The sequence below is a fragment of the Sorex fumeus genome, unplaced genomic scaffold, assembly GCF_029834395.1.
Source record: "Sorex fumeus unplaced genomic scaffold, SorFum_2.1 ptg000044l, whole genome shotgun sequence".
Lineage (NCBI taxonomy): Eukaryota > Metazoa > Chordata > Mammalia > Eulipotyphla > Soricidae > Sorex > Sorex fumeus.
The window spans coordinates 14,693,154-14,719,131 of record NW_026606101.1 but is presented as its reverse complement, the minus strand read 5'-3'; the positions used below and the strand labels follow the sequence as shown (position 1 = coordinate 14,719,131).

Sequence of the window (25,978 nt, the reverse complement as noted above, 5' to 3'; positions counted from 1 at the left end):
GCACTACCCACAATCTCAGGGCAGAGTAGTAAGGATCAGCCCAATGCCTGTCACATAGCGGGACCTCAGCCGAAACGTCAGCTCTGCCAGGACAAAGTTCGTTTGGATCACATCTCTGTCCTCGGACCAGAAATCACAGTGCGGAGACCTCACAAATATTTGTTGGATGAATAAATGGAGAGATTGGCGTTTCTGTTTTGCTTTTGTTTGGGGTTTTGCTTTCTCAAGTTTGTCGTCAGGGATGTGACACTGTCACGTCCTTATTTGGAAAGACCGCAGCTCCTGCGAGAAAGTTCTCCCCAGACTCCCGTTACGTTAATGCGCATTCCTGAGTCTGTGAAACAGAAGAGGGGAGTCAAAAACAATACAAAAAAACACCCTCCCCAATTTTTGACTCTCATTTAAAGTCTCAGAACTAGTGTGATGAAATTTAAAAGGGGCGAAGACCCGAACTGGCTTCCCCTGTCGTTCTCTCCTCCAACGAAGAAGACGGCTAGAAAAAACGAAGCTGCCCGTTTTCTCCCGGAGGCTCTAAGGCGGAGGCTAAGGGGCCCGGGCTGGACTAGGGTCGCCCCATCCCATCACGCAGAACCCCGCAGCATCAATCTGCCAGAATCGCCGGGTGCCGACCGGGTTGCCGTCCGGGCGGGCGCAGAGCTCCCGGGCCGCGTTCAACCTGGGAGACCCGGGCGGCGGGCGCGTTCCCATTGGCTGAGACGCGGCGGGCGCGTCCCCATTGGCCAGGGCGGAGCCCCCGGCCGGGGCGGCCTCGCGATTGGCCCCGCCCTCGGCTATAAGGCGGCGGCCGGCCGGGCCGTGGGAGCGCGCGGGAGCGCACGGCGCTGCGGACGCTCGAGCGGGGCGCGCGGGTGGACGGACGGACGCGCGGACGCGGTCCCGGCCCCATGGCATTCGCGCTGCTGCGCCCCGTCGGCGCGCACGTGCTGTACCCCGACGTGCGGCTGCTGAGCGAGGACGAGGAGAACCGCAGCGAGAGCGACGCGTCCGACCAGTCGTTCGGCTGCTGCGAGGGCCTGGAGGCGGCGCGGCGCGGCCCGGGCCCCGGGGGCGGGCGGCGGGCGGGCGGCGGCGGCGGCGGCGGCGGCGGCGGCGGTGCGGGCCCCGTGGTGGTGGTGCGACAGCGGCAGGCGGCCAACGCGCGGGAGCGGGACCGCACGCAGAGCGTGAACACGGCCTTCACGGCGCTGCGCACGCTCATCCCCACCGAGCCGGTGGACCGCAAGCTGTCCAAGATCGAGACGCTGCGCCTGGCGTCCAGCTACATCGCGCACCTGGCCAACGTGCTGCTGCTGGGCGACGCGGCCGACGACGGGCAGCCGTGCTTCCGCGCGGCGGGCAGCGCCAAGGGTGCCATCCCCGCCGCAGCCGCCGCCGCTGCCGACGGCGGCCGCCAGCCGCGCTCCATCTGCACCTTCTGCCTCAGCAACCAGCGCAAGGGGGTGAGTGCGTGCGCGCCGGGCGGGCGGGCGGGGGTCGGGCGCAAAAGCGGGCCACAGGCTCCCCATGCCCAAGTGAAAAAAAAGACAAGCCACTCCAGGTACCGGGGGGCGGGAGGGGAGGGGGGGCGCTGCAGCGCCCAGGAGCAGTGCCACGGAACCTCTCGCTCCGCGCCCCATCAGCAGAAAGGGCTGGAAAAAAAGTCCAGTGTGGGCCAGACTTCTTCGAGGATGGAGATTGCACGGGGAGCCCCACACCTCTTCCCGCTGGAGCTGTGCTGGGAAGAGGGCATGAGGAAGTCCTAACAAAGGCGCTCTCGTGCCCCGGTGGGGACAAGGCTCTTCTTTTTTATTGCTTTTGTGTATGTGGTTTGTTTTTTTTTGGGGGGGGGGTGTTTGGAGCCACACCCGGCAATGCTCAGGGCTTAAGCCTGCAACCAGGAATCTGAGACCAGGAATCACTCCCCCAGCGGTGCTGGGGCACCAGATGGGATGCTGAGGATCAACCCGGGTTCGGCCAAGTGCAAGGCAGGAGCCTTACTCTGTACTGGCCCTCCCACCCCGGCGAGCCCCTTCTTTTCACCTTCAGGCAGGTAGTTTTGTGGTTGATAAGGGGGTATGGCTCCAAGCCGGGTTTGGTTTAGTCCCATGTCCAGCGTTCCCTCGCCCTGGCTTCAGAAGCCAGATTACAGGCTCTGGTTTTTGCTGGTGGTGTGTGTGGCCTCAACTAACCCCTATGATTAAAAAAAAAAATTCATCTCTGTCATGAACAAGAGGCCTGACCCAAGACCTGATGCTGAGAAGGAAATTGAACCTGTATTCCAGACCAAGACCCAGCAATACCCAGCTAATGAGCAATAGGAGTTTTTGTTTAAAAAAAGAAAGAAAGAAAGAAAGAAAGAAAGAAAGAAAAGGAAAGAAGAAGGAAAGAAAAATGAGAGGCTTCCTTAAGGACCAGGCCTGAAGGATGGAATCTGGGGGGAAGAGCCTGCGGTATGCCCTAGTGTGGACGCAATCCATACCCATAGGTTAGCTGTGGCGTTGGGGGGCCTCCTCTGGCTGAAAGCCGCTGCTTCTGCCCACACCCCAAGGAGCTGGCCTCACCCCCAGACTGTTCCCCTTCAGCCAGGCACTTTTCCTACACGAAGGAAGCTTGTCTGTGTGACAGCTCTTCGTTCTAGTAACCCATTGATCCCTGGAGAAACCAGGCTGAGACTTGTCTGTCTGCCCACGCGACCTTTTGAAAAGGAAAAGGGGAGCCGGGGAGATTGTGCAGAGCCCTGTTTGGTTCCTGAACACTGTATATGGTCCCCGGGGCAGAGAGGCCGCCCTGACCAATGGATGTAGCCAAGCCTTTGCCCTCCCTCCAGAAAGAACAAAAGGGCTGGGGAGATCCGACCACACTCCGGCCTCTGGTCCTCATGCACCCCAGGCACCCTGCTTCCCCTCTTTTCCCCGGAAGCCTTTTATATCCTGGCTCCTCAGACCCCAGTCTCAGCTCCTCATGGCTGCCTCAGTTTCCCTGACCCAGTCGTCTACTCTCTCAGCCCCTGCTGGCAGCCGGCCTCACTGGGAAAGGCTGACTAGGCCCTCGGTGTCCCTCCCCGGTCACCGTTCACCCTCATCGCAGACCCCAGCTCTCCAGCAGCCTCCGGGTAACGGGAGGCGGCTCAGCATGGGCTTTGCATGCAGGAGGCCCAGGTTCCGTCCCCGGCACTGCACGGTCTCCACTCATCCCGCCAAGAGTGGCCCCTGAACTCAGCTGGGTGTGGCCCCTCCCCCACTCTACTAAAACTGAAGAAATAAGAGAAGCGGGTTGTGGTATCAGGGCCAGGGCAAGGAAACGAAGACAGGGGTGGCGTGAAGGTGGAGTTCGGGGTTGGGGGCAGGGGGCGCCCAGGGCTTGTCCTGACGTTTGGGAACTGAGGCAGATCGGCGTAGGGAATGGTGTTCCGGAGCTAAACACAACAGAGTAGGGGTGAGGAAACGTGGCGTGGCTCGGCAAGAGGGTCAGTGTTAGTGGCCACAGCTGCCTGCATTCCTTCGGCATGTGCATGGGGTTGTCTGTGCCCGTGGACGTCTCCTTGCCCGACCACTCAGCCCCTGGGTGCCTGGGGAGGGACTGCCATAGCTTCCCACCCGCTTCCAGAAGACGCTCTGGGATACATAGGCCCTAGGGGCCAATGTTCAGCTTGTGTCTTTTTTTTTTTTTTTTTTTTGCTTTTTGGGTCACACCCAGCAATGCACAGGGGTTACTCCTGGCGATGCACTCAGGAATTACTCCTGGCGGTGCTCAGAAGACCATATGGGATGCTGGGAATCGAACCCGGGTTGGGCCGCATGCAAGGCAAATGCCTTACCTGCTGTGCTATCACTCCAGCCCCTCAGCTTGTGTCTTGCTGGCCTGGGAAGTGGACAGGGCCCTCGTGGGAGGGTGTCCATCGCTGCCCCCTACCACCGCAGGGCCACTGGGGGTGTTCACCTCAGTCTCAAATCTGTCCCCCGCACAACCAGCTCTCGCATTGGTCTGGCTGCTTCCTGGGATCTGGCGAAAGGACCACGAACCCAGCCAAATTTGGCATGGAAGCCCAGCTCTCAACCCCACAGGCTCCTCTGGGGATAGGGTCCGGGCGATCCCGGCCAGCTTGGGCCCCTCTAACACTTGCTAGGAGAAAATTGACTTTCTTGGTCTTGGGGGTGGGCGGGGGGGGCGCTCCTGACTTGGGGGTGCCAGAAATCTTCCAGTCTTGGTCCCCTCTCCCTTTCCTCTGAGCTCCCTTGTCCCTCCCACCTAGTGGTCTCTGTTGGATCACCATGGAAACATCTGCTTCTGGTGGATTCCCGTTGAAGGAGAGACTTGGTGTGACTGTTGGTGGTAGAAGGAACTAGCGGGAGGTGAAGAAGAAGCCTTGACTCTTGTCCCTTTGTCACCTGGGACTGGTGTCCTATAGATCCGGCTTGGAAGGGCCCCTCTCCAGAGCAGAAGAGCGTGGAGCCAGCCAGCAGGCCCCGTGAGCAGACGGGGCCCGTGTGTGTTTATTGCTGGCTCGCCGTGCTCCTGGCCAGGTGCTCGGGTCTTGTGTGAGCAGACACCTGTGTGTCCCCACGGTGACACCACTTTGCATGTGGGGACACGGAGGCCGAGGAGGTGAGGTCACTTGCCTTGAGGTCCAGCAGTCAGCCCAAGGCAGAGCATAGATGACAGCCCAGTTGTGTGTCCCTCGAGCCCAGCTCCTGACCACAGTGCTACCCAGAGGCCTCGGTGCCAGGTCCCTGAGGGACGAGGAAGGACCAGGCTCTTCAGGCCCTCATCTGAGGCGCGTCTTACCCAGCCACGCTTGCAGCCCTCTCTCTGACTCGGATGGCAAGTCGGCCCCTTGGTCCCCAATTCTCAGATGAAGAAATGAGACCTGGGGGTCGAACAGTCCCCGCGCCCGTGTGGGACCCAGGTCTCCCAGTGACCACCAGCCTGGGGGGAAGTGGCAGTTCCTGTCCCCACAGACGTCAAGGGGAAGGTGGGAGTTCACTCTCTCCCAGCCACGTCCCTTCCCCCGCCCGTCCGCCCTGCACAATCGCTCCTGCCAGAGTTTGTCTGAGAAGCCCAAGCCCTGGGCTCTGCTGGGATGTGTCCTCAGCCCTCAAAATAGCCCTGCCTGTGAATGGACACACTGTCCTGGGGCCCGGCGCGCCTCGAGGGAGGCTGGACTCACATCTGCATGGACTGGCCCCGAACTGGGCCCAGGAGCAGAGGGGGCAGGGGGGCAGCGCTCCCAGATGGTCGGCAGTTTCTCCCCATGGCTGAGAAAGATTCTGCTCTATCACCTCCCGGCCTGGCTCTGGGAGAGGATGGAGGGAATCCAATGCCACTGAGTCCTGGAAACGGGACAGACTGTTGGACACGGGGGAGCTCCAGCCGACACTTACCAATTGGCTGGGAGCCACTGGGCCAGACCTTCTATGGTTGGAGGCCTCCAAAGACTCTCTGAAGCCGTGACCCCACATGTCAGGCCTCAGAGCACAGCCCTGCAGGCCGAGTAGCGGCATCAGGAGCTGCTACCATTAGCATGTCCACCAGGCACCACGGACTGGCTGTGTTGGTCTTTGGCATCTGCTCCGTGCCTGACCCTGGACTAGAACTGGGGCCCAGAGTAACGTTTTCCCTGCTCCGTCCCGGGCTCCCAACCCTCATGGGGAAACAAAAGAGAAAGCCCAGCTCCCCCCCTCTGAGCTATATCCTGGTGCTCACGTCCCCCCAGAGAGGCCGGAAGTGCAAGGCAGGGACAGAGACTTTCTGGGGAGACGGCCAGAGAGCATGTTCTTGGCGAAGTGGACGCCCTGGATGAAGGCAGGAAGGTGGTTGTGGGGTGTGCCTGTGCCCTGGTCTCACAAGTGGTTTGGGGCCGGAGAGATAGGATAGTGACTAAGGCACTTGCCCACGGCCTTTCTATGCTCCTCAGCATCACATCAGGTCCTCTGAGCACCACCAGCATAGACCCCTGAGCACAGAGCCTGGAGTAAGCCCTGAGCACCTCGGGGTGTGACTCAAACAACCCGCTTCCACCAAAAAGAAAAAAAAAGATTAATGTTGCAAAGTTTTAAATTTATTTATTTTTCTTTTTGGGTCACACCCAGAGATGCACAGGGGTTGGCCCTGGCACATGTACTCAGGAATTACTCCTGGCAATGCTCGGGGGACCATATGGGATGCCGGGAATCGAACCCAGGTTGGCTGCATGCAAGGCAAACACTGTGCTATTGCTCCAGCCCCAATGTTGCAATTTTAAATGCACTGGGTGGTTATTCAAACTCAAATGCTCTGGGGAGACACTTGGGAAAGATAAAAATGTTACTAAAATCAGAGCCTTCCCCTGCTCCCACACTTTCCACTCTTCCACATCCCACTCACCCTGCTCCTCCTCCCAGGAACCCCTTCCTATGGCCCAGAGAGGCCCCTGCCCAGTGTGTACCCTCCATCCTGTCCCCCATTGGTCCATGCTGGGGCCCTGCTGCCCTTCACCGTGTGGCCGGGACCCGTCTGTCCAGAGGGCTGGACGCTAGGTCGGTTAGCGCCAGGGTGACCCATGAGCTGATTAACCCTCCAAACACTTCTCTCTCCTCCCTTCTAGGGTGGCCGCCGGGACCTGGGAGGAAGCTGTTTGAAGGTGAGGGGGGTGGCCCCCCTTCGAGTGTCAAGAAGATGAATCTGACGCCTATGGCACTTGCTCCAAGCGGGACCCTCGAGAGGGAACCAGAAGCCGGCCACCCACTGGACAGGGAGAAGACGCCGGGCGCTGAACCCCAGCCTCCTTTGTGAGGGACAAGAGGACAATGGCCGGGGCACCCCCCTCCTCCCACCCTCGGGGCAGGCCCCACGCCAGGACAGCTGTACTCCACCCTGGAGCAGACAAGGGTCCCAGCAGCCAGCACCAGCCCTGGCTGGCCAGTGACTAGGTGGACATTCTGGGAAACGGACTGTTGGTGACAGAGGATGTGTGTAAATCTGTGAGTGCAAGTGTGTGTGTGTGTGTGTGTGTGTGTGTGTGTGTGTGTGTGTTCACGCACACGCGTGCGTGAGACCCTGTGGGTGTGTAAGGGAGAATTGGTGGGTTTAAAATAAAAGATATTTTTAAGTAAAAGAGGTTCCTAGCTGGAATGGGATACAGGGATGGGAGCGGTCAGAGCGTTCTTCCCTGGACAGAGTCTGGGGGTGGGTGAAAGCAAGGCCACCTGCTCCCCGTTCCCTGAAGTGGAGCTTCTCAAACTCTCCTCAGCACCTTCTTGCACTGCTGTTGGGGTCCAGTATGGTTGGCAGGGAAATGTTGTATTTATTTATTTTGGTTTGGGAGTCACACCCAGCTGTACTCAGGGCTTCCTCCTGGCTCTGCCCTCAGGGATCACACCTGGGAGTGCTTGGGAGATCATGTGGGGTGCCGGGGATTGAACCCGGGTTGGAAGCATTGAAGGCAAGCGCCACACACACTGTACTATCGCTCTGACCTTTGAATTTATTTACTTTTTCGCTTTGGGGACCACACCCAGTGATGTGCAGAGATTCCTCCTGGCTCCTTACTCAAGAATTACTCCTGGCAGTGCTCAGGGGACCAATGTAGGGATGCTGGGGATCGAACCTGGGTGAGTCGGTTGAAAAGCAAATGCCATCCCCTTATTTTTTTGTTTTTGTTTTTGGGTCACACCCGGCAATGCATAGGGGTTACTCCTGGCTTTTGCACTCAGGAATTACTCCTGGCAGTGCTCGAGGGACCATATGGCATGCTGGGAATCGAACCGGTTGGCCGTGTGCAAGGCAAACGCCCAACCCGCTGTGCTGTCACTCCAGCCCCCTCCCCTTATTTTTGAATAGGGACCGTATTGCCTCCCATGGTTCTGCCTTCTCCCATGGTTCTGCCTTCAAGGGGCAAGGAGGATGGATGCTGAGGCGCTTCAGACATGAAATTTTTGTATTATCCCCGTGTCTTAACCAAGCAAATCGTGAAAAAAGAAAAGAAAAACTTGTGAAGGCTGGAAAGCTAGTGTGCAAGTTAAGGAACTTCCCTTGCGTGAGGCTGCTGGTGATTCACCCCTAGCACTGCATCTGGTCCCCAGAGCCCCACCAGGAGTAATCCCTGAGCATAGAGCCACGAATAAGCTCTGAACAACGCTGAGTGTAGCCAAGAAACCACCCCCAAAACAGTGTGTACACACATAAATCAGTTTTAGTCCAGTCACACACATATCCCACACGCTTCTTGTGGCTTTTTATTTTTTAATTAAAAAAAATTTTTTTTTTGCATTTTGGGTCACACCCCGCGATGCACAGGGGTTACTCCTGGCTTTGCACTCAGAAATTACTCCCAGCAGTGCTCGGGGAACCATATGGGATGCTGGGAATCGAACTCGGGTTGGATGCGTGCAACGCAAATGCCCTACCCTCTGTACTATAGCTCCAGCCCCTCTCATGGCTTTTTAAATCTCCTAACAAGATGGTCTCGCTGCATTGGAATGCAGAAATCAAGAGCGTCCTCCCAGCTGCAGCTGTGTCTTCATTCTGTCAGTGTCCAGACCATGGCACTCCCTTCACCATGCCATCGGCGCCCTGACTGAGGGGACAAATTCCCACACGTGCCCCCCTTGCACTGGCAGCTAAGGTATTTTAGCTGTTTCAGCTGAGGTGATTTGAAAGTGCGTTAACACTCACAAAAGGCACCTGGCTGGCACATGGCAGCGTGGCAGGGGGAGGTCTCTCTACCTTCCAAATCCAGACCCGTCTTCCCTTACCCCAGGGATGCCTGTGACTGCTGGCCACCATGACACCAGGGGTATTCCCAAGGCTGGAGCAATAGTGCAGTGGGGAGGGCCTTGCACGTGGCCTACTTAGGTTTGATCCACGGCATCTCATATGGTCCCCTGAGCCCCACCAGGAGTGAGCCCTGGGTGCAGAGCCAAGAGTGAGCCCTGAGAACTTATAGGTATGACCGCCCCCCCAAAAAAAAATTGAAAAAACCTGTTCCCCAGAACCCTGGGAGGTGAGAACCCACATGTCCCCATTTGGGATGGCTATGTCCAACTGGGATGTCCACACTGTGTTGGTTATGGGCACAGCTCGTCAGTGGAACCAGCAGTTCTTGGCTCTCTGGCTGGGCTTCCGTCCCTGTGAGGCCAGGACCAGAGACACTTTGGGGACAGGGGGCAGGGGTGCAGGGATGCCAAGACAGGCTCAGAACCAGGCTGCGCCCTTCCCTTGCCCGGTCCACATCATGTGCCTGTGTTGAAATGGATTCATTTCACACTTGGACTTGGATCTAGCGTTTTCTGACGGCTCACCTGTGATCCCCTGGGCTCTGCCACCCTGGGCACCTGGTCCCCTGACAGGCTGCAGGGGGCGCCTCTGAAGAGCAGCACTCACCCGGCATCCTCTCTGCCACATGCAGGCCTGAGCATGACCCACCCAACCTTCTGCTCCCACAGGAGAACCAAGGTCCAGAGAGGAGCAGGAGCCCCAGAGTTGCCAGTCCAGGACGGAGCGCTTGGTGCCATCACCACCCTGAACCGCTTGGGGAGAAGTGGAGGAGGGAGCCCCCATCCCAGCCCCCAGAGAGCTGCGTGAGCGGACGACCCCGCTGCCCCCGTGTTCCAGGGAGACTGGTCTTGCCTCTCCTGTGTCCCAGCGCAGTGGGTCTCCCCCTTGGGGAGCTAATCAGGAAAGCACATTGTGCTCCCACACCTCCCCAGGTCCAGGCCACCCTTGGCAAAGCCACAGGAAAAGGACTGTGACATCGTCAATGGCAGGAAGCCTGGGAGTAGGGCCGGAACAGACTTTTGGGTGCTCTGGGCTGGAAGCCCACTTCTGCCCCCAGATTTGCTGGGCGGCCCCGGAGAAGTTGCTTGACCTCTCTGCACTTCCCAGTAAGAACAGTTAGGCCAGGAACATGATCGTGATGATGATTTGTGCTCGCCTTGAGAGCTGGGTAAACAGTTCAAGTTGCTGAGGAAGCCTCCGTGGAAAGGGTGCACCTCCCTCCCCAGGCCCTACTGGAGGTGCCGTCAGCTGTGCTGAGGGTGCTTCAGAATTGCTCTTGACTCAAATTTCTTTTTCTTTTCTTTTCTTTTCTTTTTTTTTTTTAATTTCTGGGAGGAGGGAGGAAGACACACCCAGCAGTGCTCAGAATTTACTCGTGACTGTGCTCAGAGATCACTCCTAGAGGTGCTTGGGGATGTTGGGGCTCGAACCCGGATCAGCCGGGTTCTAAGCAAACACCCTACCTACTATACTCTTGCTCTGGCCCTGAACTTCTGGAAAAAAATATATATATTTCTAGGTTTCTCTACTTCTGTCTTCACTGCAAAAAATGCACAATGCTACAAGACTGAGAACTCGCACCCACGCCCCAAACCAACCACAGCCAACACGGCAGGTCATGCATTTACTGTAAAACATACCCAGACACATCTTAAACCAGTGTTTCCCGGAATAGACAGTATCACTCCCCCATTCAGGCAGAGGCCCTGGAATAATGGGGAGGGGGACATTTTGGCCTTGGGTGCCATGGGGGTGAGTGGGGGGTTCTGTTTGTTCACTTAAGGGAGATAAGTTTCCAGAAGGGTACAGAGTGATTTTTCTTCTGAAAAGGGGGTGTCAAGTCCAGTAAGTTTGAGGTCTCTGACTTAATCATTCATGCATCCTGTGCAAGTGTCGCACCACTGCCATGAGCTTTGTCAGGCCAAATCCCCAACCTGCAGACTGGGAAATGCTATCAGCAGCGTCCCAGAGCCGCTCCTGCACCCACAAACAAAAGGGAAGACAAAAGGGAAGAAGCTGGTAAGTCTCTTCCCTCGGGCCCATCAGTTCCAGCTCTCAGAGGCGACTTCTGCCCAGGCACTTGTGGGTCTCCGCCGTCTCCGTCTGTCCAGGTGGGTCACTGGGACCACCCGCTTTCATCCCTCTCAGTCTATGATCACATTGATGAAAGGGGAGGAAATTTCCCACCACCATCGCTGCAGCATGAAGTGACATTGTTCCTTTAGTTTCCGGTGAAGTTTCGAAAACCTGAGGAGGGCGCTGAGTGCAACGCCTTCCCACATATCGGGGATGACCCACAGGCCAGGCTACACACATCTTGGACCCCCTGAAAGTTGAGAGCTGCCCCAGACCTTTTCGCTGCTGCCTCCCCCTCCCTTGGGTGCTGTCTCCCCAGGGCCCCAGGAGGGCACAGTTGATAGCAGCTGAGCTCTGTGAGCTGCAGGATTCACCCCTCACAAGGCTTGAGAATGGCCTAGAGCGGAGCAAAGACCTCTGGGGACCATTTGTCTCCCTCCCCTGCTCTTGGTCTGTCCTTCCCAAGGGCGGAGCCCCACCAGGCTTCTCCAGGGTCCTCCAGAGCTGACTTGGTCCAGAGGAATTAAGGAGCTCAGCCCGAAGCGACCCGGTAGTAAGCAACTTCATGAGACCTCCTGAGACCCCGAAGGGAAGACTGACATTTCAGTCACACTCTGCCCCCAAACTTCTTAGACACAGTGACGTCAACATTTAGGACACTGTTACCACCTAGAGAAGCAACTTGCTGAGGTCCCGCCATGAGTCCCTGGTGCTGCTGGCCACCAGGAGCTCGGGGATCCCTCCTTATCTCTCGGGGCTCCCTTCCCTAAATCCACAACAGCAAAGGGGAAGTGCCTCAGAGGTTGCCCACAGCACCAGGGAAAGCAAAGCCCAGAGAGGGACAGCTGTGGTCCACTGTGCACAGCACCTGGGGTCAGGCAGAGATGCAGAAGCCTCCTTCTTGGCTCAGGCCACTTCTGCTTTTTGAGGTGCTACTGGGATTAAAAATAAAAATAAAAACGGGGTGGGGGGGAGGCGGGAGACAGCTCATGTCAAAGGTGCATGTTCTGTGTGTGCCCGAGTCCAAGGTGGAATCCCAGCACCATGTAACTCCTTCAGTCCCGCCCAGCACCCTTGGCTATGGGCCTGGAGCTCCTGAGCACTTCTGGAGTGGATTTGGTGGTCCTCAGCAGTGCAGGGGCTGAGCTGCTCTGCATCCTTGGACCCTCACACTGAACCCCTGGGCCTGGTTGGTCAAGCATTGCTGTGAGAGGTCCCCTGAGTCCCCTGAGCATTGCTTGGGAGTGCCCTCCAGAGTAAAATAACACAAAAAAAGAACCCTGAAAGTTATAGTGTCTGGGAACAGAGCCATAGTACGGCAGGTAGGGCATTTCCCTTGCACGCAGCTGACTAAGGTTCGATTCCCGGCACCCCATGTGGTTCCCTGAGCACTGCCAGGAGTAATTCTTTTTTCTTTCTTTTTTTATTTTGTTCTGTTACTTTGTTTATTTCACTGTTTCTCCTCTTCCTTTGTGTTTTTTAAATTTTATTTCTATAAAGGTGTTCACAATATTTGATTACATTTAATATTCGAACACCAATCCCACCACCATTACACCTTCCCCTACCACCCTATTTCCAACCCAAACCCCAAGCCCTGCCCTCAAAGCAGAACCAAAATAATTTATTTTGTATTGCTCTTTATGAATAATTCGGAATAATTCTTGAGTGCAGAGCCAGGAGTAAGCCCTGAGCACAGCGAGGTATGCCCCCTCCTTACTACCAAAAAAAAAAAAGGTATAGCATTTTTTGGTTTATTTTTGGTTTTGTTTTGTTAATTTTATTTGGAGGCCACACCTGGAGGTGTAAGCCCAGGCTTGTTCCTGGCTCTGCACTCAGGAATTACTTCTGGTGGTGCTCAGGGGAACCATATGGGATGTCGGGGATTGAACCTGGGTCAACTGCATTTAAGGCAAGCGCTTTATTATTGCTCCAGCCCCAAGTTAGAGTATTTCCAGAAAGCTAACTTTGAAGCAAGCACTCATAAAGAGTCCAGAAGCATGATGCATTGTCATAGAAACATTAAAGATTTTATCAGGACATTAGTGCAGGGAACATGTCAATTTGAGCGTCTTTGTTGAAGACTGTCCGCATCTCTTTCTTTCATGTTTTATTCCATGTGAATGTGCCATCAAATCCACACGAACTTGGACGGCTGAGTGCTACACAGAACCCTGGCCCGGATCCCACAGTGTGGGGGGAAATGCTATAAAAGACACAGTTGGACAGTTGACAAAGTTGAAATAAGAACAATAGCTTCGATGAAAGTCTCGAATCAATCTGAAATTTTCTGAATTTGCGCACAGTCTGGTTATGTAAGAGGATATCCTTGTGCTTAAGAAATACACACTGAAGTATTAAGGAAGGGGTCGAGATACGTGACATGGGTGACATACTTTCCAAAGGCTAAAAGAATGTATGTGGTAAGGGTGGACAGGTGGCGGCTGTGGGAGAAGGTGAAGACGTGGTAAATGCAGGTAAAGAAGGTCCCAGCTCTACTTCCGTCACTTCTATGGATGTTTGTAAGTGAGAAGTTCAAGGGGGGTCCCAGACCCTGCTGGGTGGAACAGTGCCAACATGGTCTCCTATCCTCTGTGACCTACCCAGGCGTCAGCGACCCCAGCAGAGGCTGGAAAATCTCTGCAATGGACCCAGGCATCCCTGCTCCCGGCTCTCAGGCCCTGCATCTCCCGGGAGGCTAAGGTGATCCCAGCCCCCGGCCGCCTGCCACCGTGATTGATGGGCCTGTGAGCCCCAGCAGCTGTGAGCACAGGGTCCCGCTGGGCGGCCTGCTGGGGGGGCCAGTGTTTGCTTCCCCGGCGTAGCTAATCCAGACCAGACTCACACACCCTACGGGCCTGGGATCGGACTCCCCGGGGGCCGGGGTCAGAGGGCAGGCCAGCAGGGCCGGGACACTGGGGAGGTGCCCAGGACGAAACGGCTGTGAGGCAGCGCACTGGCCTCTCCTCACGCGGCCTCTGCTGTGTGACTGAGGTGGGTGTCCACCCCCTCGGATCTCTCTGCCCCTTTCCTCACCGTGGCGTACCATGGAGTATTACGTGAGCTGTGTAAACTGGTACAGACTGGCCTTGCGGGAGGAAAATGGTTGACTTTTTTGGTTTTCTTGTCTTTTGTCTTTTTTTTTTTAAACCTGAATGTCCAGATTCTCTAGGTGTGGAAAAATCCCTGATTCGAGGTGGCATATTACTCTCCAGACTTGCTTGAGGTACTGTGATAGTACCATCACTGCCTCCTCTATAAATGCAGAAGCTGGCACCAGGAGACAAGGAAACTTGCCAGGATCGGGGCCAGGGGAGAGCACAGCAGCCTTGCATATGTGGAATCCCGATTCAATCCCTTATACTGCCAGGCACCCCCTACCCCTATCACAAGCTGTGGCTCTCAAGGCCTCAAAGTATGGCTGGGGTGGTCTTGAGGGTCACCCTTGCCCCCATGTGCCCAGATGGGCCCAGTGACCACTCTGCACTGGGCAAGAACCTGCATCTCCCACAAGCTCCCAGGCATGCTGACATCCCTGAACTGGAGACCCTCATACACAGCCCTCTGGGGAAGGCAGTCGGACGGGGATGGGGGTGCTCCCAAGCAATATCCAGAGGGCCTAGTGACCACTTCCGGGAATAACTCAGCCCCGTTGGTGCAGGTTCAGGGGTCCACAGTCCACCGTACAGTGTGGTTCAGGCCGGAGCCTCTGGGGGCCACCAAGCCTCGCACCAGCTCTCAGCCTCCCCAGCCCAGACACAGAAGCTGCAGCGTCTAAAGGGGAGGGCTTCTAAAGCACACAGGGTCCAGGGGGGACACCAAGGCCCAGGGCATGCAAGATGTCGCTCCACTATCACACAGCAAATCAGGGAGGAGGCAGGAGTGGGATCCATGCATCTCCGTCACTGCGTCTATCTGAAGACACTCGCCAGTCCCCAGCCCCAGCCTGGAGAGCTGAAGGCAGCCTGGGGTGACTGACCCCAACCTCCCTTCACCAGGGGCCTGTGGGCACCTCTATGAAGGAATAGCCCACGGCCACCTCCCTGGGCAATGGCAGAGCCAGAATTTGAACCCAAGAGGTCTAAGCTCCACGTTCCATGACTTCAGTTCCAGCAAAGAGCTAAAAAAAAAGAAGCAGAGAACAATGTTAGACAGGTGTTGGTCAGTCAGTCGATCAACACACGAAGGCCAAATCGCTCTCTCTGGAGCAGGCAGGCTCTAGGGGTGGCAGAGAGGAAGACGGAGGTAGTGCATGCCCTTAGATGGTCTCTCTAAAGGGCAAGCTCTGAGAAGGTGATAGAGATGGGTCGCGAAGCAACAGAAAACATTGCTGGCCGTGCGAGGTTCCGCAGAGGTGCCTGGGTTCCCCTGATTGTGACCCCTGCCCAGCCCCCATCTCCAACCTGAGACATCTCTGGGTTCTCCTGATTGAGACCCCCACCCAGCCCCCATCTCTGAGACATCTCTGGGGTTACCTGAATGTTACTCCTCCCAGGCCCTGGGCCCCGTCTCTGAGACGTCCTCTCTGAGCACCTCGAGAACCCTTGACTAAGCCAGGGCTGTGGACAGAGGGAAGGAGAAAGAGAAGAGCTGAGGTTTTCCCGGCCTATGCCAGGCCCTGCTGGAGCCCTGAGCACGTCTGCGCTCCCCAACCCAGCAGGCCCCAGGCCCACGAACCTCCTCCTGCCCGTCATCACAGGGCCACAGAAGGACAGACCAGGGTTCAGACCCAGTCGTGAGGGCCCTGACCCAGAGCCTTCCTGCTTCACTGCTTGACCTCTTTCCTGCGCCACCTAGACTAAATCCTAAGGTCCTGGAGCAGTGGAGCCCTGACCCAGAGCTGTACTTCTCCTACCCCCCCCCACACACACACACAGCAGACACTTAGCAGATTCCCCCTGACATCACACGCACACCCGGGGCCTCATGCTGTCTCTACTCTGCACCACCACCCTGAGTTCATTTCACCCACTTTACAGATGGGGCAAATGGCCAGCCTGGTGTTCACGACCTTGGGGTGCAGTAGGGAGACCTCTAGCCCAGCTCTGCTGTCCATCGCAGGAAGCGAGCCTATGCTGCCTGCAAGATGGGCTGTTGGCAGCAGGCCTCTAATAAGAGAGAGAGAGAGAGAGAGAGAGAGAGAGAGAGAAGGAAGGGAAGAGAGAGGAAAGAGTGAGAGAGAGGGGAGAGAGAGGAGGAGAGAGAGGAGGGAGAGAGAAAGAGGAGGGAGAAAGAGAGGAGGGGGAGAGAGAGGCTGGGAGCTCAGGGACGGGAAAGGCGCTGGCCAGCTGGGAACTTCGTGGGAAAGGCTCTGGCCCCCAACCCCACCCCAGCCCAAAGTGTCCCCCAGACAGCAGGCAAGGCAAGCAGAGGATGGGGTCAAGGGGGCGGGTTTGGGATTCCCAAGAAGCACACCCCATCCCGCCCTCTTTCAGCCTCTGCTGGTGGGTTGAGCAGCTCTCCAGGAGGGGCGGGGCCTGTCCCCCTCCCTCCCCCCTCCTTCATCCCTCCCCCTCCTCTCCATGACCCCCCCCCCCAGCCTTTTCCCACCTCCCCCCACGGCAGGCTCTCAGAAAGCCCTGGAAAGGCTGCTTTCTTTGAGACAGGAAGGTGTCCTCAAGTCTCAGGAAGGAAAAACAGTCAAGCTGAACCTATGGAGACTGTCTCCAAGGGGCCGGGGCTGGCGGCTGGCCAGGCCTGACATCACCTGGGAACTGCCTCGCACAGCTGCAGCACGCCTCCTGGGGGGACGCGCTGGCTATTTAAGAAAATCATGGTAACAGGACCGATAAAACGTTTCCAGTCTGGTGTTTTCAAATCTGCTTTTTATAGTCAGCCTCAGGGCATGGAGGGCTTGGGGGGGGCCCTCCCCTTTTTTTCTCACCTCCCTTTTTTTTTTCTTTTTTGTTGGAGGACCATAACCGGGGATGCTTCGGGGTGGCTTCCAGTGGTTCCATGCATTCCCAGATGGAGCCCTGGACCCCTGCAGGTGAAACCCTGCACTCCGCCTGTTAAACTCGCCAGTGCATGCGCCTCCCCCCCCCCCCGACCCCCGACACACACACACATACCTCCTGGTTCTCACCCTACAGAATGTTTGCCTCGGACCAGTTCCAGCGAGTTCCCCAGGAGGGATCTGGGAAGAACAGCCCCTGCCAGCCGCTGACCACCTCAGATTCTGTTGGTCCAGAACGATTTGTTCCCACTATTTTTTTTTTTTAAGTTTTGGGCCACACCCAGCGATGCTCAGTGCTCATTCCTGGCTCTGCAGTCAGGAATCACTCCTGGTGGAGCTCAGGGGACCATAGGGGATGCTGAAGACTGAACCCGGGTCAGCTGCGTGCAAGGCAAACGCCCAGCCCGCTCTATTATTGCTTCGACCACTGTTTCCAACTCTTCAACAACATGGAAAACCTTTGCCTGTGACACTAAATTCAAAAGGTACCTGAGGACATCTGGTAAAAAGCAAGTTTCTGCCTTGCCCTTTGTCACCTGGGTTGGTCCTCTGAGGCCACCCCTCTCTGACAGGTTCCTCTGCCATCTGAAAATAGAATGTTCATATTTGGCATAAGCTGGAAGGTTATTCTGGGGGTCTGGGAATGTTATTACCATGAAGGTATATGGAAAACATTTTCCCGAACATTCCCAGACCCCAAAAAATAACCTACCAACTCATACCAAATAGGAAAGTCAACTTTCAGAGTGTGGGGGAAACCTGTAACTTATACAACAAAAATCTCTCCCGGTACTTTCTACGGCTCTCTTCTCAGCAATGGGCTAGCAGTCGCTTAATCCATCTTCACAAAAACCACAAGAGACAGAATGCTCCCAAATCATCTTGTTTTCTTCTGAATACCGCCCAAGTTATTCTACATATATAGAAGAAAATCTAGATTTATAATCTTATCTCCTCCTTAAACACACACACACACACACACACACACACACACACACACACACACACACACACTCAAAGGGAGGTTTATTATAAACCATTGTCTACACTTATTAAAGGTAAAGGTAAAGGCCCTCCCGCTGATTGTCGATTTGCTCGAGCGGGCCCAGTAACGTCTCCATTGGAGACTTTGTTGTTACTGTGTCTGGCATATCGAATACTCTCGGTAGCTTGCCGGGCTCTCCGAGAGGGGCGGAGGAATCGAACTCGGGTCGGCCATGTTGGCCGCTTGTAAGGCGAACGCCCTACCGCTGTGCTATTGCTCCAGCTACACTTATTAACTTACTCAAAAATATACCTTGGGCCCAGATAGTATAGTGGGTAAGGCACTTGCCTTGAACTGGCTGACCTGGGTTCAAACCCCAGAACTGAATATATCCCTGAATCCCACCAAGAGTGATCCCTGATCACTAAGAAAATGATGGCTGGAGGAATCAGTCGGGATGGGACATGTAGATAATGGACCAGACATGATGACCTCTCAGTGTCTGTATTGCAAACCATAATGCCCAAAAGTAGAGAGTATGGGGAATATTACCTGCCATGGAGGTGGGGGGGGAGGGTGGGAAGCGGGGTATACTGGGGAGGTTGGTAGTAGGGAATGTGCACTGGTGGAGGGGTGGGTTTTTGATCATTGTGTGATTGTAACCCAAACATGAAAACTTGTAACTTTCTTACGATGATTTAATAAAATTAAAAAAAAAAAAGAGCGATCCCTGAGTACAGAGCCAGTAATAAGCCTTGAGCATTGCTGAGTATGGCCCCCAAACCAAAAAAAAAAAAATAAAATAAAAATTAAAATATATGCATATATCTTGGTGAATCCGGGGAGTTTGTTCAAGGAACGGGATGCATATTTTGCATGTGGGACACCTGGGTGTTTTTTTTTTTGTTTTGTTTTTCTTTTTGGGTCACACCCGGTGATGCTCAGGGGTTACTCCTGGCTCTGCACTCAGGAGTTACTCCTGGCGGTGCTCAGGGGACCATATGGGATGCTGGCAATGGAATCCGGGTCGGCCGCGTGCAAAGCAAATGCCTTACCTGCTGTGCTATCTCTCCAGCCCCTGGGTGTTTTTTTTTAAATACATCTTTTATTCATTATATATTGGTGCATTAAGAGGTTTATATTGACCTTCACAGTTGTATAGCATTCCTTTTGGTTACAAATACTGGGTGCGGGGCTGGAGCTATAGTATAGGGGGTAGGGCATTTGCCTTGCATGCAACCGACCCAGGTATCGATCCCCAGCATCCATATGGTCCCCCAGCACCACCAGGAGTAATTCCTGAGTGCAAAGTCAGGAATAACTCCGGTGCATCATGGGATGTGACCCAAAAAGCAAAAAAAAAATGAATTAAAACAAATACTGGATGCTCCAGTATTTTCTCTTTTGACTAATGCTATAATGAATAGCCAAGATGACTTTTCCAAAAGCATGACAGGTACCTCATGAATTTACTATCCCAACACTCTCTATCTTTCTCCCTTGGGTTAAATCAAGACCCCTTAGAGACTAAGGAAAGCATTGGACATACTTACACCAAATAGTTCCTGAACCTTTAGGCTTCATCTGAGCTTAAAGAAATCCAGAAACCCCACTCTGGATGCCATAGTGCCAAGAGAACCCCCCAACTGTATGATAAACTCCTGACTTCCTAAAGGGTATTTTAGAGCAGGTGAAGTGTTTGCCTTGCATTTGGCTGACCTGGTACCATATATGGTTCCTGAGCCCTCTCAAGAGTGACCCAGAGCACAGAGTAAGAGTAAGCCCTATGGGGCCAGAGCAATAGAGCAATAGAACAGCAGCCAGGCACTTAGCTCACAAGCAGGTGAACCAGGTTCAATTCCTGGCACCCCATATGATCCCCCTGAGTCCCACCAGGAGTGATTCCTGAGCCCGGAGCCAGGAATAAGCCCTGAGCACCACCTGGTGTGGGCTCCAAATTAACAACAACAACAAAAAAAAATGTGTACTTTAAACTACCAGTTGTGTTACTCTGTGTTATATGTCCTTGGGAAAATGGCTTAATTTCACCAAATCTCCATCTCTAAAATATGACTAATTATAGCAACTTCTTCCTTGGATTGTTTAAAATAAAGCATCTCCAGACTCTGGGGTGTTTGACTTGGCACATAGCAAGTCCTCAACCCGACTGGCTAGTGTAAGTTGTTCGTGGGGCATTGTTTTCTCAATCATGTATTCAAGAAATGCTTAATGGGAACATGCTATGGGCAGGGGATTGGAAGCTCAGGGAGGTGAGAAGAGGAAAGGAATTGTGAAAAAAATACGCATAAAAATCCTCTTCTTTTTTCAAAACTGCTCAAATTCCACCTCCATGAGACGGAATTCCCAAGAAGCCTTTCCCCAACTTTCCCAGCACAATCATTTCTAACTTGAATGATCCAGGTCTCTTGTTGTGACAGAAATTACCATCAACAAACACAAAAATAAGTTGTTGGTTTGAAGAATGTATATTGGAGCTCAGGGCACTGGTTTAATGGTTGAAACTGGGTAAACTCTTGATTTATTTATGTATTTATCTATTTTGCTTTTTGGGTCACACCCAGTGATGCTCAGGAGTTACTCCTGGCTCTGCACTCAGGAATTACTTCTGGCGGTGCTTGGAGGACCATATGGGATACCGGGGAGTGAACCCGGGTTGGCTGTGTGCAAGGCAAATGCCCTACCTGCTGTACTATCACTTCAGCCCCTCTTGATATATTTAGAAAACTCTCTCTGTCTCTCTCTCTCTCTCATCTCTTATCCTACATTCCTTCTCCTCCTCATCATCATTCTCAAAGTGCCTCTCCTCTTTTGTTGGAGAGATGGCAGCTTACCACCTGACTCTGAGAAGGGAGGTGTTTTTTTTTAATTTTTATTAGTGAAACACCATGAGGTACAGTTGTAGACTTACAAATTTTTGTGCTTGGATTTCTATTATACAATGATCAAATACCCATCCTCTACCAGTGCCCATTTTCCACCACCACGGGTCCCAGTATCCCTCCCACCCCCCATTCTCCCCATCCCACTCTGTCTCTGTGGCAGGGCATTCCCTTTTGTTCTCTCTCTCTTTTTGGGTGTTGTGGTTTGTAAAAGAGGCATTGAGTGGCAATCATGTTTGATCTATAGTCTACTTTCAGCATGATTCTCCCATCCTGGGGGGATCGTCCCTGAAAAGGGAGTTGCAGTAGGCTCTTCCCGTGGTCCTTCCCACGGGAGTCCTGGGAGTTCTTTACTGGACTGCCCAGGTCACATGCCCAGTCTGCAGCAGCTCCCCAGGGAATGAAGCATTCCGCTTCACCGGGACTAACTCCGGGGCCTACCTTTGAAAGCGGGTGTGAAGTTTGGTGTGAAAGACCAGTACCAAGAGCAGGGAAGGATGGGGTTTCTGAAAGAAAAGGGGGACAAGGCCACAGGACAGGTAAAAACCCCAGAGATCACTAGAGGGGTCTTTGTAAGCTGCCCTGCCTCCTGGATGTGAGGCAGCTTTGTGAGATGAGGCTTTCCCCTAAATCTGTGGGTTTCCAGGGGCAAACTCCAGGCCCACCTAGCTCAGTGTCTACTCAAGATCATGCCCTTCCAATACCACCAACTTCCCTCTGTTCCTTCTCCTTCTCCTTGGTGCACTTGGTCTGTGACCAGGTCAGCACAGTGACCAGGACACGCACTCCCTGACCTCTGGCTCAAGATGTCCCCGCTATAGCTGGGTCTCATTTTCAGCCAATGCCCTAGATGTGACCTTAAGAAAATCCCTTTTACCCGGGGCTGGAGTAATAGCAAAGCGGGTAGGGCGTTTGCCTTGCACATGGCTGACCGGGGTTTAATTCCCAGCATCCCATATGGTCCTCTGAGCACTGCCAGGAGCAATTCCTGAGTGCAGAGCCAGGAGTAACCCCTGAGCATCACCGGATGTGACCCAAAAAGAAAAAAAAACCCCTTTACCTCACTAAACCTCAGTGCTTCCTTCAGTGAAATATGGGATTGCTGAGTTTGGGGGTGCTTCCCCCCATTTTCAAGCCATCACAGACCTCTGGATATTTTTTTTCCTCCCCTTAGTACCACCTGAGCTTGACAGTTACATAATATATTCTCTTTAAAGGGACCTTCTCTTCACAGCATAAAAATATATTCACTTCGAAGGGACTCTGGAGATCCCTCCATAAATGGAAAACCATATTTTGTGCCATAAATAGAAGATAAGCATAAAAATAAGCACAATGAAAACAAAACAATGCCATTAAATTCTTGCCAGATGCAGCTGCCTGCCCAGGACTTATCAGAGAATGGTGGAGGCCCGCTCTCTGTTGAAAGGGGAAGTGTGAAGCGAGGTGCTAAAAACACCCCAGCAGTCAACAGAGACTTTCTCCTTCAGAACTGCTCCATGAGCAGCGGAGGGGAGGAAGGTTTTTCCTTTGGTCTTTGTTCTTCGGTGCAGCTCCACTTAACAAGGTTCAGGTGGGAACCAGCAGCCAGCCCACACTTAGAAGGAGGTGGGCCAGATGGGTTTGAGATTCCCTTGCACCAGGCCTGGTGGGGGGGATCAGACGCAGAGCCAGGATGGAGCCCATACTTGTTGATCTCATTCACGTTTCAGGGTCAGTGAGGGATGGACAAAGTAATGGGACCACTAGGCCCTGGGTGCTCATTTCCAACCTATCCCACATGGCATGGCAGGGGGAATGGACACGTTTATGACACTCTGTACAGGATCCCCCTTTTTTTTGGCTTTTTGGGTCACACCTGGTGATGCACAGGGGTTACTCCTGGCTCATGAACTCAAGAATTACTCCTGGCAGTGCTCGGGGGACCATATGGGATGCTGGGAATCGAATCTGGGTCAGATGCATGCAAGGCAAATGCCCTACCTGCTGTGCTATCACTTCAGCCTCAGAGTATCCCTTTTTAATTTTTTCGTCACTTGAATAAATTACTTGCTCACTTTTTATTTTATGAGGGCCACACCCAACTGTGCTCAGGACTTGTAAGCTAGTTCTGTGCTCAGGGATCATTCCTGGTGGTGGCCAGGGGACCATATGTGCTGCCAGGGATTGGTCTGGCAGGGTTGGTCATGTTCGGGGCAAGCACCCTAGAGCCCTGTGCCCTCTGGCTGCCAAAGCTTTTTTTCCCAGTGGAGAATGGTGGGGGGGGGGCACATCTGGCAGTGCTCAATGGTTACTTCTCATTCTGTGCTCAGAAGTTATTCCTGGTGGTGCTGAGAACCCAAGTGGGAGTGTTTGTAGAACACGGCAAGGCAAGTGTCTTGACTCCTGCACTGTCTCTTCAGTCTTGCTCATATTGAAAATAAGAAAATAAGAAAAAGTAAAAACCATTTAACAACTGCCACGTAAGCAACTTGGTGGTACGTTCTGTGAGTCCACTCCTTTATTCACTTACTCGTTCATTTTCTTATTAGCCCGTTCATTCACTAAACGTGAGAAACAAAAAACGAAGTCGTAAGCTAGGCACTATGGGTTTGCTGGCTTATTTGAATGAGCAACTGTCAGGACTCGAACTCTTCATTTCTGTGGGCTGCCACAGTTCCTTCAAAGAGCTTTTGGTCTAGGAGGAAGCAGGAGTTCTGAGAGACCAGGGAGCCGAGCAGTCAGCAGGCAGGGTGGGTGATGAGAGGTTGTTCGCCACAGAACTTTGCACATCCTCCTGGTGGAGAAAAGGAAGAGGGAGCAGAATGGCAGCACTGGGAGGTGAGTCCAGGCACGGGGTGGATGCCACATCTCAAAGGCCTTGCTGCCCGGGAGAGGAGTTTGGACACGATGTTCCAGGAAACAGGCATGGAAGGGGTTAGGTCTTTGATGCTGAGATGAATTTGCCATTGTTTCTGCCTTTCCCTAGAAAGCACCTCTCCAGTCCAACCTTTTCACTTCCGGTGACATCTTTCATGTCTTTTTGCATCTCTGCCCAAATGACTAGCTGGTCTCCTTGCAAGTCTCAGGTATTTACTTCATTCCTCTCCAATCCGCAAGACAGAGGGGTGTGTGTGTGTGTGTGTGTGTGTGTGTGTGTGTGTCTGTATGTTTGTGTGTTTTTTCAACAAAAATTCAGAGACATTTGGAAGTCAGACAAAAATTCTTCTGAAAATAAGTCTTATAAGAAGTTCCAAGTGAGGGGGCCAGAGAGATAGTACAACAGATAGGGTGCTTGCCTTAATTGCAGCTTATTTGGGTTTTTATTTATTTATTTATTATTATTATTATTTTTGCTTTTTTTTTTTTGATCACACCCAGCAATGTTCAGGGATTACTCCTGGCTCTGCACTCAGGAATTACTCCTGGCAGTGCTTGGGGGACCATATGGGATGCTGGGAATCGAACCCGGGTTGGACGCGTGCAAGGCAAACGCCCTACCCGCTGTGCTATTGCTCCAGTTCCCTTGGGTTGTTTTTTGTAAAAAAAATTTAATTTTTTATTTTTATTTTTTTATCTTTTAATGAATCACCATGATGTGCGGTTACAGACTTGCAAACTTTCATGATAGCGTGTCAGTCATAAAATGGAAGTTGATCTGGATTTAATCCCGACATCTAATAGTGTCCCCCAAGCCCTGCCAGAAGTAATCCCTAAGCACAGAGTCAGGAGTAAGCCCCAACCACAGCCAGGGGTAACCCCAAAACAAAACAAAAACAAAAGAAGATCCAGGTTTTAGAATAATAAATTACTAAATAAAAGTTACAACAAGAAGTCCAGAGAGATAGTCCAGTGGACAAAACACTTGCCTTGCATAGAGTCAACCCAGGTTTGATCCCTGGCATTCCTTGAGTCCTGCTGGAAGTGATACCTGAGTACAGAGCCATGAGTAAGCCCTGATTGCTACCTGGTTTAGCCCAAAAACAAAAAATAAAAAGTTACAACAGGGATGGAGCATTTTCTTTCCATGCAGGCCTGGGATCTATCCATGGCACCTCACAGTCTCCTGAGAACAGCCAAGAGTGACCCCCAAGCACCAAGGTGGAAGCAGCCACCCCCCTTCCCCAGGAAAGAAAGAAAGAATGCAACAGATATTGCAAAAGAAAAATATTTTCAAGAGTTAACTTGTCCAAAATAGGAAATAAAAGCAATTTTCTCATTTAACTATTTTATCTGCAAAGGTAATCACATACTTCCAAACATAATCTGGCAGAAGAAATAAAGTTATTATTTTCAGAAAATTATTTACAGAAAAGACTTCAGGCTTCCCTTATTTGAGGATTTAAAACAAGACAGAGTAGCCTGGTTTTTCTCAGGTGCGAAATGATTTTATAATCTAATAGACAAAAATGTCAAAGACTAGGTTTGGCTTCCAAAATCTGTCTTTCTCCCAGTGCTCGACTCCAGTACCAGAGGTCCAGGAACCTTATACCAGCCTCCCCAAGGGAGCTGCTGTGTCTGTAATGGTTTACATCAGCCCAAATTATCAGATCTAGCACAGTTCTGACTCATATCAGGGAAAACTGTAAAAGACTTTGAAATGACAAACACAAAACAAACCCACAAAGATTATTGGATGTCCTGTGGAATGTGATGCATTGTCTTCAGCTCATTTTTGCATTGACCCATTGTATAAAAGTTATGTTTTTCATGGTCTTTGAGCTATCATGCAAATGTGAGTTGCAACAAGGTATTAATACAAATAATTATTGGTCATAGAGATGCAAATACATGTTGTTTGCTCTAGGTAGAATTGATTTCCCTACCCCATCTTCAGCCCTCTTGGAAGAAAGTAGTCTTTATCTTCAGCAAGTAGCTTCGGCATTCTTCATTACATACTTGCATGCATGCATGCATGTATGTATGTATCCATATGTATAATTTTCTCTTTGGATTCCTCTTGAACTGGTGTTTAATATCTTTCTTCTTATTCTCCCATTAATAAATGATTAAAAAATAATGCTGGGTGGGGAGAGAGAGTGAGAGCAAGAGAGAGAGAGAGAGAGAGAAAAGTACCTGTCACAGAGGCAGGCTGCAAAGGAGGGTGGAAGGGAAACTGGGAACATAGGTGGTGAGAAATGTACACTGGTGAAGGGATGGGTGTTGGAATATTATATGACTGAAATCCAATCATGAACAACTTTGTAACTGTGTATCTCACTGTGACTCAATTTAAAAACAAATGAATTTAAAAATAATCATAGGGGCCGAAGCAATAGCATAGCGGGTAGGGCGTTTGCCTTGCACGCAGCCGACCTGGGTTCGATC

General features: G+C 52.8%; 1 protein-coding gene across 1 annotated transcript; it reads left to right on the top strand.

Moving 5' to 3' along the window:
• Window positions 1-867: 867 nt before the first annotated feature.
• LOC130030606 (transcription factor 15) lies at window positions 868-6,797 on the top strand. Its single transcript, XM_056121939.1, has 2 exons — window positions 868-1,460; window positions 6,584-6,797. Exons 1-2 carry the CDS (start codon window positions 906-908, stop codon window positions 6,656-6,658), a joined length of 630 nt encoding a protein of 209 aa, XP_055977914.1. The 5' UTR covers window positions 868-905; the 3' UTR covers window positions 6,659-6,797.
• Window positions 6,798-25,978: the final 19,181 nt, after the last annotated feature.